The sequence below is a fragment of the Carya illinoinensis genome, chromosome 1, assembly GCF_018687715.1.
Source record: "Carya illinoinensis cultivar Pawnee chromosome 1, C.illinoinensisPawnee_v1, whole genome shotgun sequence".
NCBI classification, from domain to species: domain Eukaryota; kingdom Viridiplantae; phylum Streptophyta; class Magnoliopsida; order Fagales; family Juglandaceae; genus Carya; species Carya illinoinensis.
In genome coordinates, this window is record NC_056752.1 from 55,407,463 (window position 1) to 55,427,281 (window position 19,819).

Sequence of the window (19,819 nt, forward strand, 5' to 3'; positions counted from 1 at the left end):
TAGGTGCTCAAGATTAAGAGGCATGCTAATGGCACCCTTGAGCATCGCAAGGTTCGTCTTGTGGCCAAAGGGTTTCATCAGCAAGCCGGTCTTGACTACATTGAGACCTTCACTCTTGTGGTCAAGCCAATAACCGTTCGGACTCTCATCTCCATTGTTGTCTCACGGAATTGGCCCTTGCATCAACTTGATATACAAAATGCCTTCTTGCACGGCGACTTGGAGGAGGATGTGTTAACCTGTTGGGTTTGTTAATCTTGATTTTCCTCAGCATATTTGTAAATTATGTAAGTCAATTTATGGTCTGAAACAAGCTCCTAGGGCTTGGTTCTCTAAGTTGTCTTCCAAACTGCTTTCATTAGGTTTTCACAGTTCCATTTCAGATTCCTCTTTGTTTATATTTTCCACTAGTTCTGCTTCTATCTATGTGCTTATTTACGTAGACGATATAATTGTTACTGCCTCTAACCCGGTGCTCATTACTGAATTTATTTCATCCATTCTATTTGATTTTCCAGTCAAAGATCTAGGTCTGTTACATTATTTCTTAGGGATATAAATTAATCGAATTGCTACTAGCTTATTCATGTCACAGTCTTTGTATATACATGATTTACTTGTTCGAACCAACATGCACAAGTCTAACCCAGTCTCAACCACAATGTCAATCTCAGTTAAACTTTTAGTCTTTGAAGGACCTTCCTTTGAGGACCCTCAACTATATAGAAGTGTTGTTGGGAGTCTGTAGTACCTTTCATTTACTCACCCAGATTTTTCTTTTGCCAATAACAAAGTATGCCAGTTTATGCATTGCCCACGTCTTTCCCACTGGCAAGCTGTCAAGCGTATCTTATACTATCTTAGATTAACCTCCTACTTTGGTATTTATTTCTCTCCCTCTTCATCTCTCAAACTTATTATTTTTTCTGATACATATTGGGCATGATGCCTATATGACCGCAAGTCAACTGGAGGCTTTTGTATATGCTTTAGTTCTCATTTAATCTCATGGGACTCCAAGAAGCAACCCACTATAGCAAGCTCCTCTGCGGAGGCTGAGTATAAATTTGTGGCTAACACCACATGTGACATTTTGTGGATTCAATCTTTGTTGAAAGAATTATCCATTTTCTTACATGATCCACCAACTTTGTGGTGTAACAATTTTGGGGCTACTTATTTATTTGTAAATCTAGTCTTACATTCTAGAACTAAATATGTTGAAATTAATTTTCATTTTGTGGGAGATCAGGTGGCAGCCAAGACTTTACAAGTTTTCATTTATTTAAGTTTCATTTGTCAAACAAAGATCAAGTAGTTGACATCTTAACCAAGCCACTCTCCACTGTTCGATCAATCTCCTTTGCTCAAGTCTCACTATAACTCCAGTGCCGATTGAATCAAGGGGGGCTAGGTATTGTTTGGCCACAAAGAATTCTTATCTCAAACACAAAATTCTAATCTCATTATTACAACTTTCCCAAATCTCCATATAAAATATAATAAAAAATTTAATTTTTTTTCTACTTTTTCAAATTCTAAAATAATAATATTATTAAAATATAATATTTTAATATTTAATTTTAAAATTTAAAATTTTCATATAAAAAATCTCAATAACCAAGCAGAACTGCTATTGCTTAACCTGATGAGGTGGTCAGTGACTCAGCATCTAAAGGATAGCACATGGCATCTTTGGTAACCGAATGCTATAGAATCATCTGGAAGAATATTACCATAACAGAATTCATAAGCTGTACAGTCAGGATTCAATCTCAAATTGTATTCTGTTAGGGTCTTGTGCTATATATTCACACGAGAACAGTGCATTGTATTATGGAAGAAGAGTGTAAACATTTCATAATGAATATATTCAGTCCTCTATGAAACATTCTGTCGAGCACTTTCTGTGCACATCTCCTCTGTTCTATTACTCTCACCTTTTCCTCTTTAGACAGGCACTCGAATTCAGGTAGCCCAGGCCACTACCGCTTGTCTCAAATACTAATTGATGTTTGAGTGTGACAGTCAGAATAATCAATGAAATTCTACCCATCATTTATAAACCACACATGATCTTTTATTATATGATATGGGGATGTTGAGTAATTTTGCTAAGATTATAAAAGTATCTATGCATGTATGTATGTATTAGTTTTTTGAATTCAGAATACACACCAGATTTCCAATTCACGTACGAACACTCGGTTTATTGATAGTGATAATAAGTACAAATGCGCAATATTAATACTAATGAGATCATCATCTCCACTCTCACACAGCTTGCGTTTCTACAGAAAATAAACCTTGACATCCTTCCCTCTTAACTCCATTGATTCGTGTTCTTCAGTGACCTTTTCGGTCACTAATTTTCTTATTTGTGGCCTCCAATTTCTGAGTTTCCAGCCTTCAATATCTTAATTTCGGCCTCCAGTTTCTGATTTTCGACCTTCAATTTCTGATTTTCAGCCATCAATTTCTGATTTTCAGCTTCTTTATCATTGCTATCTTTCAACAACTCTGATACTCTTGTAGCCAAACTCTTCTTTGCGGCCGGAGAAACACCATGCTTGCCAATAATCGACTCTAGTACTGCCTCTGAAAGTAGCTTATTTTTTATCACTGCATTCCCAGATTCGGGAATGGACTCATCTTTGGAGAAGCTAATCTACACTCCACAAAAATGGGAAAAAAAATGGGAAGAATTTTTAAATTTCAGAAATGCTTAAAATAGAATGATTAATATCTAGTTACCACCGCCAGCAATCAGCCAAAACCATCTGAGATTTCCAAGTGTCTTGTTAATTAAAGTTAACAAGAACTCCCTGCAGAAAGAATCAAAATGAAAGCTAAAGGATTAAAACTTCCTGGTTGTGATTTACTGACCGTTAATGAGCCATTGGGAGATTGTGTGAAAAGTATAGAGGAGCCAGGTGGGAATTTCTCATCCTTGAAGACCTTAAGAAACTCTTCAATGGCTTTGGCTTCTGCATCAGTGTAAATTCCGACAGATTTCCAAAAGGCAACACAATTCTCCGTGACCTTCTCTGAGTACTGGTGACCCGTTAATGGCAGGATCATTGTCACCCGTATGAACTTCTCAAAGGGGCCTACGTGTGAATGGTAAAAATGTCCTGATCAGTACAAAACTATGGATAATACAATATTACTATTTCTCTCAGATTATCTCAAAGCCAGTAATTTACATCCCTGGAGTAACAGTACCATAATTTCAGACTAGAGAGATACACTACAAATATTTCCATATGGAAAAGGATCATTTTATTTTAACAAAAGAAAACCCTATGGCATAGATTCTAAGCAACAAACAGCAAATAAAAGCCATGAGTTTGGCTACTAAGATAATTCAACAACAGCAATGGATTGAATGTACACCTTATGAGAAAAAGAAGAAGAAGAAGCCCAAATTATATGAACAGCAACTAACCACATTCAACAACAGCAATGGATTGAATGTACACCTTATGAGAAAAAGAAGAAGAAGAAGCCCAAATTATATGAACAGCAACTAACCACAGAGGATCGCTAAAGTGCCCTGAAAAGAGGATTCTATAGCCGGGGAGAGCTGATTCAGTAGTCATCATATCTAATTCCTTAAGATACACATCGTTGATGAACTAAGATCTAATCACCGGACCAAACAAGTCTTACAAATGAGGTTCACCTTAATTAGTATATTCGCATCAAACACAAGATCTGTGAATTCAGACATGCATGTAATTAGTAAAGCAAACCTTGAATTCGTGTTCCCACTTCCACATAACATGTAGACAGAATGAACCCACGTATTTAAAGGCCACTTCAAATGAACTAACATCCCAGCGAGGCCCGATCTCGATCCCCAGATTTCTTAAAAGGAAAAAAAAAAAAAAAAAAATCTCATATATGACAAAGGAATACGATGGCAACAATTTTTCGGGTTAACTCGCATGCATATATCGCCTGCTTAACATAAAATTCATGGAACTCACACATGCCAGTCAGGACATCTATCATCTAGTAAACACACGATTTGTGTATTTCATGCATGCGTGAACCACGGAACTGGTGAGTGAGACATACATACGAGTAAGATTCACCCTACACATTAGTTTCGTGGATAACAAAACCCGCAATTGAATCGTTTCATTCAAGTGAGCCCATAGATGTTGTACTCTCGTAACAGGCGCATTCATCTGCTAAGTTGGGTAAAAATTGTGAAAATATTTATAAGGATCAAAATGTCAATTTGGTAAGCAGTCAGCTCTGTCCCTGCTAAAAGTACTTCTACAGCTACCTACCAAATCGAGAATCAAATTTGGGTCTTGTATTTGATCTATTGTATTTTATTTTTTTTTTCTGTACATTTTTTTTTATCATTTTTAATTTTTCAATTTTTTAATTTTTTTTAAAAAAATTCACAACATCATTAAACAAATATTTCTATAATCACTAAATACAAAAAAATAAAAAATAAAAAATGGGGACACACTATCGAGATACATTTCTCGGTAGGTTTAGCATTTCTCGCCTATACTTTAGAAAGCAGTCAGTAGTCAACGATGAAATTAATGACAAACTGGCGCATATTTACTATAATGCCCGTATAACAATCCTGGACAAAGGAGCGAAGATCCCGCGGAAATGAAAGCAGCAAGTGATCTATTACCTGTAACGATGTCCCTGAAGAACTCGACGGATTCCGACAACTCATCCGCACTCTTTCCGCTCCACTTAATGGATAGCGAAGGCACGGCGGTATCCTCTAAGTACACGCCAATGGCCGTGAACTTCACGAAGTTCCCTTGGATCTCCAATCCCCTCACCCCTGCACACATTAGCGAGCACCGGGAATCAGAGAGAAAGAAAGACTAGCTTATTATAAAAACAAACTGCAGGTGTGCAGCGCATACGAACCTGCGCCGCCCAGGAACAGGGTCTTGTCAGAGCCCGGAACCTTCGTCGTGGGCTGGAACGCCACGTTATCGACATGAACTCCGGCCAGGGACGGTGCTGGAACCATTTTGGCGAGGATATTAGTGGTAACTGTGCGAGGAGGTGTCTGATTTTGAGTGTGGCACGCCCAGGGCTTTATACAGGGGTCACTTGTTTGGTTTGTAATTGTGACGTGATCAACAGTGGCAATTAAGGGAAGGTAGAAGTTGAAGAGGTAGTTGTGGTTCACGTGCGTTGATTGGAAGGCCACGTGTGTGGAGACCGTAGGACATGATTCCCAATTTCTGGTTGATGTCAATGGCTCAATGCTCATCCTCCATCATTTGGGTCTTTGTCTATTGGGTAGCACTATAGCTCCGCGGGAACCTACCGCTAGCTGTAAGATGTATTTTTTTAATGATTTTTTTTACATGTAATTTTTTTTAATATTTTTAATTTTTTTTCCAAAAAATTTACAGTATTATAATATTATTAAGAAATACTTACTGTAAAAAATTAATAATAAAATAAAAACAAACCAGAGGTAGCCCCCAACGGGCCCACAAGCATTTTCCTTGTCTATTTGATATTATTTCCTACAAGCTTATAGAAAAGGGGTCCAGCTTGGGTTCAGTAGCAAAATTGCCACTAACTGGATACTTCCTGTTATAGTCAAACTGACATCGTGTATGTTGGTTAAGGAAAAAGGCAAAAAAATTATGCTGATGATCAATCTATTTAAGAAGTTAAGAATTCGGGAGCTTAATCCTATTGAATTTTGAAATCATCTATTGGTTAAAGTAATAAATAATAATAATAATAATAACAACGGAAAGAATGAGAAATAAGAAAATTTAAATTTAATTCTATTCAAGGACTTTGTCTCCTAGCAATTTTAAATCCATTTCTAAAATGTTTAAGTTTCACGCATTTTGTTTGAAAAAGATAAATAAATTTTTTATTTATTTAAAAATTCTATTTTTATTGATAAATCTTATTTTTTTAATAAAATTATACGATACTTACACAAGTCGTATCTAAAATTATTTAATAAAAAAATAGTGCTACACATGAACAATATGATAAAGTGGTAGTATCTCATTCTATCTGTTTTTTTTTTTTATTATTTGATTTTGAATTTTAAGATTTTTACTATTTTCAATAGTTGACACATTTTATACAAGTAAAATTGTAAATAAAGACAGTATTTAAAAAAAAAAAATTCGGTTTAAAATGGGCTAATAGATTATTATGGTAAGTAATAATTTAAGCGATACTTTTTTCTTTAAAATTCATGAATAATATTGTTATTTGTTAGCTTAAACTAAATAATATTCAGTACCACATTATTGAGAATTTAATATTGAGATTTCTTTGCTTGAACCGATGTTGTGGAAATTTATTTTTTTAAAAAGAAAAAGAACTCTAAAACTTAAAAACAACACTACACAGTGTCAGTTTGGCTAACAGAAAGTATCCAGTTATTTTACCATTGTACCCAAACCGAACCCATATAAAATATATATATATATATATCCCGAGAAATAATAAACTCAAACAACAGCCTCTAGATTGTGTAATTATTTGGTTATTGAATAATTTCCAACCTCTTTTGCCATAGACGGGAATTTAGGTCACGTGTGTGTGGCTTTACAAGTAGGTTAACTTTTTCGTAGGTTTTTATCGTCAGCGATTTAGATGGCATTGTTGGATAGTAGTAGATGAAGCTAATTACAATGTAGAGTATCCCCAAGAATATATTTTCGTCGAGTGATTGGGACCTCTTGGAGCATAGGCTTGACTTTTATCATAGCTTAATTAAACGACGGTCTTGGTGCTTAATCTACGGCCACGGGTCTCGAGAACCAAATGGGCTAAATAATTTTGTTGTCTGTTTGTTTGTGGTGGGTTTACTATTTTAATTGAGTAATGGCCTATCCTTAAAATGGCCCATTTTTGTCTACATCTTGAAAAACCTCGGGTTGCAGTCAGGCCTTTCCTTAACCTGGCCTATTTTTGTCTAAATCTTGAAGAACCTTCAAGCCCAAGTGTGTGTACATAATGGGGTTTGCTAGAAAGGGATTTTTTTTTATTTTTTATTTTTTTAAAGTTTATGTACAGCTTGGGTTTTAAGATATGCATACAGTACAAAGACAAGTTAAATGGCTAAAAACTTTTTTTTTTTTAATTTTTAATGTTGTTTCTTGTTAAAAAATAGTACTGTAGCAACATCTATGAAAATTAAGCTATTTTTATTTCTGTTTCGGGATAAAGCTATTGGTTAATCGGCTCTAATGGATAATTTGGTAGGATCTATGTTTAATAGAAAGCCCAACACCTATGTTTATGGAGTTCCATTTTTTTTCATTCTTCTGTAAATTCTCAAACTTGTATTTTGAATTTTTGACGAAGGAATGAATTAAAAGAAATGAAGGAAACTTGTATGGCCTGTAGAACCTATATTTAAGGAAGATTTCAGCTTGCAATATTAAGTGCAACATTACTGGAAGTGGATCAGGTAACAGCTATTCAAAAAACACATATCTTATTACTATTATTCTGCAATATCTTACTCCGTTCCCGAGGCTACCTACTTTTGAGGGAGGATGTGGGCACAATTGTCTCTTGTACAAGGTGGGGGAAATGACCATCTAGTGTTGAAGTGGGCATGACGTGCTTTCTCACTTAGAAATGAAGGAAACAAGAGGCAAAATGTGGGGTTTATTAAACTTTTAATGTCTTTGTTAATGTTGATCTATCGAAAAGGTTTCCGGATATAGAAGTTGGGAATTGTTTTATCCTTGAAGGGCATCATGATTGTACAGGGCCTTCCATGCTTTCAGCACAACGGTACAGAAGCTAGTGGGCTGGGAACCCCTTGCCCGTAATCCCTTCAAAAGGCAATTTACAAATTGACTACCACAAGACATTGCTCGGAACTGTTTATATGCTGTTGCTATTTTCTTCTTTCCTTGGTGCTGGTTGGATACCCGGCAATGGAGCCCTTATATTCGATCCAGATAGGCTCTACTGGCTTGCTCTATCATCCAGCTTTCCTGGGTGGTGGGTCTTTCTGATGGATACATGTATGGCTGTCCTTTGCTTGTACTTTTCTCTGTAATTATCCCAGCAGAAATGTTCGTCCAACATCTGATTGATCCATCTGTTGCAATGTAAAAGTTACTTTTGAAACAGGAACATCTAGATTTTTTAGTGGGATTTCTTAGAATTTCAATCATTCTTTTTTAATTGAATGGTTCATTTTGCTTATTGCCAATTGAACACCGCACCGGTTAACATGTTGCATGGATACAGCATAGGGCTAACAGCTTGCACATAAACCATACACGCCACGATGCTTTTGAACACAACTGAAAAGACTTCTTCAGTGAAATGATAACATTTGATCGTGTGTTTTCTTGTGTGTTGAAAATATAAATATATACCTATATAAGAAGAGGATACTAAAATGTGAGGAGTGTGTTAAAAGAAGCAAGGAAAAAAAAAGTATCGAGCTACGCAGGCATTCCATCCAGAATTTCCCTTCTCTCCACCATGTATTGTCGGATCATTTGCTGGTCCTTTCTTAGGGAAACAAGTCTCTCTCTCTGCTATGATTGTGTTTGTGTCAGCTTTGAGCAAGTGAAGAAAAATATAGCTCTGAAACTATGAAAATCTAAGAAGATGAAGAAAAGAAAAAATTAATTGGGAAGATGCTGTATAGAGACCGAGAAATTTGCTCGAGCAGATGCATTTATCAAGAACATAATTGTGAGGAAATTTTCTGATAGGAAAAAAATAGAGTTACAAAAAGTAAAAACAACCCAGGAATCCAGTAAAGTGATAAAAGCTGGTGAAGTGTAAAGTGATTTCTTTTGTTACAAATTATTTTTCAATTGAATGGAAGACTTTTTTCAAGCCATATTTAAAGAGTTATGGTGCACGGAGATAGAGATGAACCAAATATTGTATGTGGATAGTGCATAAAGCCATGTTTTAAGCTACAAACTGCTGGAAATTTGAATGTGGCTGATTAGGGGGCTTGGGGACTTCTACGTAAAAGCCAGAAAGATATATTAACTTTCAGTTACACCCTCTTAAACTATGATTATCTATCTCACTAATTAAATTTAAATCAGGTATATTCTTTTAGACCTTGAATTCTTAAACCACACTCAAAATATATAATTATGTGGGGGCTTTTATCTCTTGCCTCACACAATGCAACCCATTACCCTCTCAAATATTTCCTGTGCTGCTGCTTCCTTCTATCTCTACCTTTTCGATGAATTATGAACGTGGGATTGAAACGAAGAGATGCTCAAAAGTAAGCACAAAAAAATATTACCAAATAGCTACAATATAAAGTTACAAACAGAAAGGGAAGAGGAGGAAAAAGGATCCAAAACAGAAAATGAAATCTACCCATCGGGTGCAATCATCTAATCAAAATTCTTTTCGAGGAGCTTAATCTCAACTCATATAGGGAAAGCTAAATGGCATCAGTAATGGATTTTCTCTATTGAAAAGGGAAAGTTGAGTATAGTTGAAGTGCACGAAATGACCTTTAAAAAGCTACAATCTAAAAAAAAATGAAAACAAATATATGGGAAATCCTTCAAAAATACATTGGTACAAGGCATGTCGTCTGCAATCTCATTTGAATCCTTCAGGTTGATATAACATATTGGAACACCATTTCAACTCAAAAGCTTAAGCCTGTAGTTTCAGATATATTTATGCCATATCTATAAAGCCTTCGTGAATGCTATCCTATGTAAGATTTAATCCACTTATGCCCGAATGATTATATACCTCGATAAAATCATAAAATCAGAAAAATAAGTTCATGAGAATAAATTATCGAGGAGCAAAATAGCACTAGATTCAATTTACTTCCATCTAAACAATAAATTTAGCAAAGAAAATGCCAACCCAAGTACCACAGTGCTAAGTGAATCCTTCAATGATCAGTTTCATTTTTCTGAATAGTTGATAACCGTATCATATCAATGGGGCCTGATTCTTTGCTCAAGGGCTTGGTCTTCTGACCGTGAAGTTACCTATTTGTGCAGTTGAGGGTGTTGAATATTTGCATATGGCCCCAACAAATAATCAAGTCCTGATGATGTCAACTATATATGTGCTTTCAAAGAGACCCGATTCATGAGAGAGAGAGAGAGAGAGAGAGAGAGAGAGAGAGAGAGAGAGAGAGAGAGAGAGAGAGAGAGAGAGTATGATACTGCAAAATTCACTGTCTGAAACCATACCCTACTAGTTCTGATTTCACTCCTCCATATAAAACTTGATCTAGAGAGAGACGGGACTCCTACCAGTTATTAATTATAAAATGAAGAAAAGTAATGAGTCACAACAAAAGAAATGTTTAGAGATGGGTCAGTGCTGAAACTTTAGAAAAACCCCATAATGTGTTTGCATTTTATATTTGGAAGCATTGAAAGATTTATAAAAATCCTGACAATTTCCTACAGTTCATTTCTCTCCCCACTCATCCACGCTTTTAAAGGGTGGACTACCCCTCATCCCCCCTCACATTGCTCAGCTCCCCATAAGGTGATTCATTGAGAGAGAGAGAGAGAGAGAGAGAGAGAGAGAGAGAGAGAGAGAGAGAGAGAGAGAGAGACGCACACACACACAGAGACAGAGACAGAGGTCCATCTTAAAAATACAGAGTTGAAATGGCCGTAAACCTCCCATCATGTGATCATGCAGATGATGACTACATCGACATGGAAGTAAGTTCATACTCCAACTTCCTTTGTCATTCTGTTGGCTCCCCTCCGCACAGCAGAGAGTTCGAGTTCCAAATGTCTTCCAGCTCTCAAGAAAGAGAGCCAACAACTTCCCCAGCTGACGAGCTTTTCTATAAGGGAAAGCTTCTTCCTCTTCACCTCCCCCCACGTTTGCAAATGGTAGATAAACTCCTGCAAAACTCCAGCCCTGCTTATGATACAAGAAAAGATATCTTCGAAGAATTCTATAGCACTCCATTAACCACTACTGCCCCAACACCGACTTCTAGTACCCCATTTGAATCTTGTAACATCTCTCCCTCGGAATCTTGCCGGGTTAGTAGAGAGCTGAACCTAGATGAGTATATCTCCGAGTATTCAACTGAAGTCAGTGGCTTTTATAGCGAAAACCCAAGAAAGTCTTGGACCAAAAAGCTCAAGCATTCTTCACTTGGTTTAAAGTTGAAGGCTTCCAGGGCTTACCTCAAGTCTTTGTTCAGTAAATCTGGTTGCTCACATGAGTCCTGTACAGCGGCTACTAAGAATGCAGATGAAAGATCGGTTTCAAAAGCCAAGGAATGTATGAATACGCACGTGAAAGAGTCTAAGAAAATCCCGTTTGGGCAAATTCAGAAGGACAAATGTTCAACGTCAACAAGCATCATGAAGAGCATTGACGAAGACAAGACTGCCGAGAATGGCTTTGGCCACCATAGGAGATCATTCTCGGTTGTTATCAAACGCCATTCAACAAAGAAGTCTTCACTCCCCTCATCCTCATCCAGCTTTTCTTCATCTTCAAACTCAAACGATTCAAAGGGATTCCATGAGTTGCAATTTCTCAAGAGATGCGGCAGCGCAAGTTCAGATATCGAGATATCAATTCAAGGAGCAATTGCTCATTGCAAACAGTCTCAGCAGCTCTTCCACTCCAGAAAGACTGTAAGTGAAGTTGGGTTTTACTCATTGTCAACTTCCAGGATTGCAGTTCGTGAAGATCAAGAAAGGCCAGACCTTTGCAGAGGTTGAGAGGGAGAGAGAGAGAGAGGGGAAAGACAAAGCAAAGTAGGATGTTTAGTTTTAATGATCATGTGTTCTTTTCTGTTTTTCCTCTTCTCCCTTTCATAATTTTGCTAATACCCATGAATTGGTTCAAGGCTAGAACTGTGTATGGCGTTTTAGAATATTCAGAGCAGAGCATCATGTGGAAGTTTGTGAAAATGCACATTAGAAGTTCTTTTCCTCAAACTTAGTTAAGACGAATAAAAGAGGAACAGAGTCTCTTCATATAGATTAAAACCCTGGGTGGAATTTAACAATCTAAGTTGATTGATATTTGTTGCTGCAATGATAATTCTTGGTTTCACATGTGTCCTTTAGCATTAGTCATCATTTTAAAAGACATGAAATCATAACGGATAGGTCTATTCATAAGCCACTTTGGAGATTTCATAGAAACAAAATCTTCTATTGCGCACAAAGTGTTTCACTCATTGAATTTTGAAATAGTTTCACTTAGGTAACAAGTCCCCTTTGATTTTTGCAAAATCTTTTAAGGCATTATTACCATCGAGACTCCTTAAGGATATATACAAAACAAATTATAACGAACCAAGCATCCTTACGATACTACCTCCACCTAAATGATTCCAACTGATTGAGTGGACAGACGACAGTGCATCACTTTATGTTTACAGGTGTACTGCACTGATAGCGGGATTTTATATCCTTGTTTCTTCTGACATGGGAGCTATCTCAAGCGTTGGCTTTATTGATCACCTGGCTAATATCTTATCAGGAAGTGGATCAGATTTTAATTTTTATCTGTTAAAAAAATGAGTATCTTTTCAAATTCCTTAAGCACGGAAAAGCAAACAATCATTTTCCACAACTAACTCGTTTACTGTCATTATTAAGTGGAATATTGGAAAAGAAAAACAGAACAAAAATCCTAGGTAAAAATTCATGGTGAGTCCTGAGAGAATTCAAGATTTCTCAACATAATTGTCAAGGACTCTTCCTCATTTCACCTTTGTTTTCAAATGGTAGGCAGAAAGAAAAAGGTTTATGTTGCTTACTGGTAAATCTCACCAACCATCTCTTCCATTAGCTGGCATCTTTCAAAGATGAGTATCATTATGATGTTCTAGCCAATTATCAATTGACCCAAATAATCATGACTATAATCCTAGATGCCCATCTTTCCACCTCTCAAAAGCAACTAAGAGACCCCTCCCTGCCTTCATTAAATATGCTGCATGATTCATGATAACATAGAAAACATTCATTTGAAAAGTTTTATAAAACTGCTCAAATGTTGTAAAGGTGTTAGGATCATTTACCTAAATATGCAACGCCAACAAATCTAAGCAAAGGAAAGACAATAAACAAAAATAATGTTAAGAGGAAATCTTCAGGTGCAGACAAACAGCCTTTCAAGACATGGATGGCTCTTTTCCCTTTCTTTTCATTTACCTAGTGGGGTGTACTGAACCTTAAACTAAGCAACCATGTCAGCCTGAATTTTGACAGGGTTAAGATTTTAAGGCCTAAGGAAAGCAACAAAAAGGCCAACTTGATGTTGTAGAGCACTATGGAGGTTATCTGCGAGAAGAAAGAAGAAAAAGGCAGGCCTCACATACCTACTGGCATACCTAATCACCTCCGCATGTCCTTTGTTACTTAATTTTTTAAAATAACCCCAGAAAATTTAACCCAAAAGCTTATGGCATAACTATCCTAAGCATATATATCCCAGATTAATGCTATAGCTACTAAAATTTTATTGCATGGATTTTAGTTTTACAAACTAATGCATCAGCAATCAAAAAGTAAATTAATCGATATTTATTATATTGGTGATGTGTCACCAATCACATGGAGTTTACCATGCCGTATATTTATTGTTTGGATAGACGGAAATGTCAAGAAGATGAAAGAAAATGCAGGAAATTAGAAATGCTATGAAAGAGAGGGAGAGAATTAAAATTGCATGCATTAGTTATCTGAATCCCTCGTTACAGAGCCAGTTTTCCTAGCAGCCTGCTAAAATACTGCCGAAAGAAAGTAACTGGTTAGCACCCTAAAGGGTGTATTATAATCAAACATTGCATCTCATGAATGATTATCGCACTTTAAGACAGCAATAATTCAAATATGCAGTGGTTAACTGTGTGCTTCAATCAGTATTTTAATGAAATATGTTATGGATCTGCACATGTAGGAGTACAATCAATATGCGGAACACAAAGTTGTTCATATTTTCTTTTTTTCCATATTTTCTTTAAAAAGCAATAGCAAACTAATTAAATGATCAAGTTGGTTTAATTTTGAGGATAATTGACTGTTTTTTTATGGTCTCAAAGTAATGTTATGTCTGCCTCACATAAGCTGTTGGGTATTTGAGCAACTCTAAGCTGTTGGGTATTTGAACAACTCAATCATTCAGCTTACATATGGGTCCTGAAAATATATTTATTTGGTTGTTGAGAAATTAATGACCCATTTGATGTCCAAGTTTGAGCAGAAAATATGTTGTAGCCATCCACATTAGTGAGAATCTTCTACAGTTCTTAGGCTGTTCTATCTAGTGGATTTGTTTAAATCTTAATGTTCTCATTTTCAATGTCAAAGATTTTGCTAAATCAGCTTTAGCATTTAAATATTTATCATTCTTTTTATAAAAAAATGGCAACTGTTAAGCTTTTGATAAGGATGACCCTTTAGCGATGCATAAATGAAATGATCGAGTTTTCTTTTTCCTTTTTTTTTAAGGTAAAAATGGTAAGGTATTAGGATAAACACACTCTTTCATACCATAGGGTATTATTCTTTAAGTCTCGTTTGTTTACACAGTTCAGATGAGATAAAATATTTTATTGAAAGTTGAATAAAATATTATTATAAGATAATTTTTTAATATTAGTTGTGTTTTAAGATTTGAAAAAAATGAATTGTTTACTATATTTTTTATGAAAATTTGAAAAAGATATAATAATTATATGAGATAAAATGAGATAGTTTAATTTTATGTAACCAAAATTAAACTAAACTAGCCCTTATACCTTGAAGAGCTCCTTAGGAAAGACTTAGATGGGCCTGCAAAACAGAATCACAATCTTCACAAATCACAACCCCAGCCAAAAAACCAAACAACGAAACTACCCAAAACCCAAGGCCCAAAAACATTGACCTTCTCGTCTTTCAATTTGTCTCCCTCATTACCTTCTGGCTGGCACTCTTGATAGTTGATATGGGGGTTCAGGGCCTCAGGCATTGGTCTACTATAGTTACCGAGTTGGAGTTTTGGACCAAAAAATAAAAAAATAATGTCCACCATAGAGGTGCAAAGAAATATAACTTTCAGAAGTAATGATTCTTATAGAAGTTGAATGCTATGTTAAAATGCATTCCCAAGCATATTTGTACTCGTAAGGAAGCATTTTTCATACTACAATCCTACAAACTTCCAAAGATTGCAAATTGCCCACATCAGAGAGCATAAATCCTATCGACTTCTGAGTTTGAGAAGTCAGAGTGATGCCACGAGTTGGATAGACTCCTCCTCGAATGCTTCTCCCTCTTCCTCAATGAACGACTCCTCTTGGACCTCACCACGTAATAAGTCATGGTGCCGAGAACTCCAGCCATTATTACTCCCCCCACGGCTGTGACCAAGATTGCAGCCCATTTGTGCTTCTTGCCAACCACTATATAAGAGGATGCCATAAAAGCCACCGAAGTGCACACAGAAGCCAACCACATGAGCTTGTTAATTACCTCCACCACTCGTTTTTCTGCTTTTGTCTCTCCTCTAACCAATGTAATTTGAACAACCACAACAGCCAATGATGTAAAAAGGGCAATGGCATTGAAGATGAAGAAAATTTTGAAAGATGTAGTCGTGACCACCACAGCCATCCCAGAATCAGCATCCCCACCAGGCACAGTAAAAATAGCTGCAAAGGCAACTGTAGCAAATAGCACAGCCACCACAGTCACTGAGTTGGTGGCATTGTTGATCCCTTCTCGGTGAAGTTTCCGAAGCTCTTTAGAAATATTATGAACATTTTTGTTAGTTTTCCTAGTTTGTTCAAGCTGGATATGAACATCTTTCTTAATTTGAGTCACAGTTTTCCTCAACTCATCCCTTGGTTGGTTCAGTTCATTAGCTCTGAGAGCACCACATTGAGAAAGGTAGTCCTTTATATCTGAGGATTCTTCAGAAAGGGGAAGCCCTTCTGCTATGTCAAGAGCCGTTTTGTGGTCTCTGGTCAGTGCATTAACATTGGTGTCACGAAGAGATAACAACTCCTTCACTATCTGCAAGAAGAAAACAGAATGTCAATTCTAGGACCATCTTTTCCCGCGAAATCTGGGTGTACGTGAACTTTGTAAGACGCATATAGAAGTAAGACGTAATTTTAGTCTAATGTATAGCCTATCAGTGTTATTATGATGAAAACATTAAGAATGCATAATAATGAATCCAAATTTGGAGAAAGATAAATGTGAGATGGATACAGAAGCAAACTAAAGATGCTAGTTTTCCCACGGTCAGTGCTAGTTGTCATCTCTCACTTTCAGAATACAACCAATGTTTGAGATGAACAAAGAAAGAAATGATGACATTGCAAGATATGTACTTCATTTACACTAGCTGTCAAATAAGAAGTAGATATTCATCACTAAGACAAGTAAACTGCAAAGTCGAAAAATAAATAAATAAATAAATCCAAGCTAGATGCATTCAGGGATCAAGTGGCAGGCATTTGGACAATGAACAGACTCAAAGGAAGCAGAGAGCAAGCACGCTAATGAAAAACTGGGACTGGAGAGAGAGAAACAGAGAGTAGCATGATTGGAAACAAAAAAGGTGAAAGACTCAGTAAGCCAATTTGATGTGTTCAATGAGGCAGATGACGATAAAGTTCTGTGTGAGGAAGCAACCCTCCTGCCTCCGAGAAACAAAAAAAAAAAAGGAACCGTAAAACTTTATTTTTGGGCTGGTATGCTATATCAATATGAATTAAAGCCATCATCTATAATTTAAAAGGTGCAACCATTACCCTTCTATAGGCTACAGATTTAAACAGCAAAGTGCAGGAAACGCCAAAATATAATACCTCTACTCGCTTTTTCCTTGTGCCTACATGTAATGCCGTATTACCAAATTTATCTGGAAGCATAACAATAGCAGCATCAGCCTCAAGTAGCAATTTCACCACGTCACAACTTTGGCCTTTTACGGCCATATGCAATGCAGTCTGCCCTTTTTTGTCAGTCCTTCGTGCCAGCTGTGGATCTTTGTTCAGCAATGCTTTTACAATGTCAACATGGCCCTGTCGGGCAGCCAAATGCAATGCATTTTTCCCATTGGATCTAGACAGATCCAATAAGCTACAATCCTTTGACAGCAGTTGATCGACTACTTCCGTATGGCCTCTTGTAGCTGCAGATATAAGAGGCGTTGCATTTGATGGGCCGATTGTTTTGCTGAGCCCAGGGTCATGATCTAGAAGCACCTGAACAACAGCTGGAACAGAAGAACCACCATGAGTGTACTATCTTTGTATAGAAAGCAGAAACTTAAAAACTGGTAGGTATATCTTTTATGGGCAATCAGTATATCATTCAATCATTATTGCAGTGCTCATATATTTTATGATTTCAAGCAGATTAAATGGGAACTTTCATCGTGAAGATTGAAAAAGCGATCAGGGACAAAGCAATAGAATTAAAATCTGGAAACCAATAGTTTAGGGGCCAGAAGGAACTGAAAAGGCCCCTTTAACTCAGCATTCCTTATTGATAAATGATAATCTCTTCTCAAATTGAATATAGATTGCAAATCCAGAACCAAAAGCCATAGATGACAACTTCAGTGACTGTTAACTTGTGAGGACGTGTCAACTAGGATATTTCTATCACATAAAGTTGGATTTATTTGAAATATGTGCTTTATGGATCCTCAATTTTGGTATCATCTGTCCAGATACATGTATTTAAAGAATGGCGACTGCAAAGAAACACCATTTCTCTGGTAAAGAACTCTGTAGACATTGCTACATGTCTAGATTGTAATCTAACAGAGGTTTTCATTTCTTTTGTTTTTTTTTTCAAAACAATCTAACATAGCTCAACTGTCAATACCTTGCATAATTTTGTTGTCCTATTTAGCATTCTGTGTAATGATATGTTGAAAGGAACAATAGAAATTACCTAAGCATCTACTGTTCTACATCTTTAGCAACCCAAAACCTACATGAACTTAATTTTCATCCTCTTAAAATCTCTATCATATTCAAACTAAATGGCCATACTCAAATTCTTAAAGCACACAACGAAGACAATATAACGCTACTGATCCATTACCGTGGTGCCCTTGACTTGCAGCTACATGCAACGGATCAAACCCAGATCTGTTTTTCTTAGTGACAGTATCTGGACTCGAATATTTCAACAATTCCTTCACAATATCAAGGTAGCCCTTCTCGGATGCTGTATACAGTGCCGTCTCTCCCAACTCATTGACCTCGTTCACAATTGCAGCCCGTACCTCTGCAACCTCAGCGTCAAAATCTGCGCCGCTCAGAGTTCCCATCATCTGCGAATTGATATCATCAAGTATCTGCTTCATGGCCGCCAGATCACCACGCTGCGCCGCCAAGTGCAGCTCAGTGTCGTTGTGCCGCCCCGTCACCTGCTTCACGTACTTTTTCTTCCCCGCCTGATCAATCCGCTTTCCGGAATTGGACAGGACTAACGCCGGAGCCGCAGCCGCAGCCGTGGAAGAAGGAGATGGCGATGGTGACGGCTCGGCCAGAGGGTTTTGACTTGGTGATAAGGTCATCAGTCTCTTCTCCAAGTCCCTCTCGCCTCCTATTCAATTAAATCAAAGTTCAATCACTCATAGATAACAAACCAAAAATACCTTACTACTTTCTCTAGCTCCGTTTGTTTTGTATTCGAGAAAATAAAGAACTGTTTCCACAAATATTAAGCTTTATTGTGTTGAATTTACTTAATTAATGAGCTAACTAGTCATTGTGGAATTCGTTCTGAGATCACAAGTGATAACCATTGACAGGAAGATTCCAATCGAGCAAGTCTCATATGCAACACTAAAAATAATTGGTCCAGCGTGATAGCTGAAGAAAAGGGGAGAGAGAGTACCTTCTTCGATCAGGGATGCCATTGTTGACCTGGGAGAGAAAGTGGAAAATCTAGGAGTTCATATAGAGAGATATCGAGAGGAAAAATATCGATGAGTTATGGGATTGAGAGGAGATGACCAAAAAAGCGGACAGAAAAGGAGAAAAGGAAAGTGCAGAGAAGGAGAGAATGCTCTGTAGGAAGAGAACCAAAAAAAATAAAAACTTTCGTTTTTCCAGTATTCAACGTCGACCGGAAAACTGGTCCCACGTCCATCACACGACCATCCAATCCCTGCGGCTGCCGCGAATCTACTTACTACTTTAATAATTCCTCAGTTTTACCAACTGTGATCTCTGACTTTTTTGGGAAAAACCCTCATCGTAATTTTATTGAAACTTCATGGATGATTCAGAGGGACATACAGCACGCTTCCATGTGCAGTTGACTCCAGGTCTTCAACATGAGAAAAGAACAGTATATGAAAGAGCATGGGCATGGTGTTTTTCCTGGTTCAAGTCTTCACAAAGATAATTTCGGCGATATATTACTTCGCCGACATGCTAGCAAAGAGGACCTAAATTGGAGAATCCTGCCCACATCCGACGGGTGAACCTCCAAGATTGTGACGTTTTTCTCTATAAAAAGCAAGAATATTAGTGGAGCTGTTTTCCAATGTCAAAAACCTCCGGTGCTGGTACCCTCAACTACCCACAATCAGCGTCAAAATTTGCCGGAGACGTCCGACAAGAAAAACCAAAAAAAAAAAAAAGTCCGAAGCTTAAATTAATACTTTGTTAAATTTGGGGAGTTACACATGTCAGATCCTTTTTATCTGGGTGATACTCGCCTATTATTGGCACTTTCTGCAATTTTTTTCTCCTTTTGCGGAGGCTTCATCCCATGTATTTTCCAACTACTTCTTTCCCCACATCCTTTATTTATGGAATATGGGTGATTCTGCAAGTTGTGTTAGT

The 19,819-nt window shown here is 37.0% G+C and overlaps 3 protein-coding genes across 3 annotated transcripts; 1 reads left to right on the forward strand and 2 right to left on the reverse strand.

The window, feature by feature from the left end:
- Positions 1-2,058: 2,058 nt before the first annotated feature.
- LOC122290112 (chalcone--flavanone isomerase) lies at positions 2,059-5,104 on the reverse strand. Its single transcript, XM_043097661.1, has 4 exons — positions 4,918-5,104; positions 4,670-4,828; positions 2,887-3,110; positions 2,059-2,668 (listed from the first exon to the last, which is right to left on the reverse strand). The coding sequence occupies exons 1-4, from the start codon at positions 5,021-5,023 to the stop codon at positions 2,375-2,377; spliced, it is 783 nt and encodes a 260-aa protein (XP_042953595.1). The 5' UTR covers positions 5,024-5,104; the 3' UTR covers positions 2,059-2,374.
- A 5,240-nt stretch (positions 5,105-10,344) lies between these two features.
- LOC122303638 (probable membrane-associated kinase regulator 4) lies at positions 10,345-11,913 on the forward strand. Its single transcript, XM_043115506.1, has one exon. The coding sequence runs from the start codon at positions 10,635-10,637 to the stop codon at positions 11,715-11,717; it is 1,083 nt and encodes a 360-aa protein (XP_042971440.1). The 5' UTR covers positions 10,345-10,634; the 3' UTR covers positions 11,718-11,913.
- A 3,135-nt stretch (positions 11,914-15,048) lies between these two features.
- LOC122290118 (ankyrin repeat-containing protein ITN1-like) lies at positions 15,049-19,762 on the reverse strand. Its single transcript, XM_043097670.1, has 4 exons — positions 18,864-19,762; positions 18,063-18,569; positions 16,814-17,223; positions 15,049-16,010 (listed from the first exon to the last, which is right to left on the reverse strand). The coding sequence occupies exons 1-4, from the start codon at positions 18,883-18,885 to the stop codon at positions 15,180-15,182; spliced, it is 1,770 nt and encodes a 589-aa protein (XP_042953604.1). The 5' UTR covers positions 18,886-19,762; the 3' UTR covers positions 15,049-15,179.
- Positions 19,763-19,819: the final 57 nt, after the last annotated feature.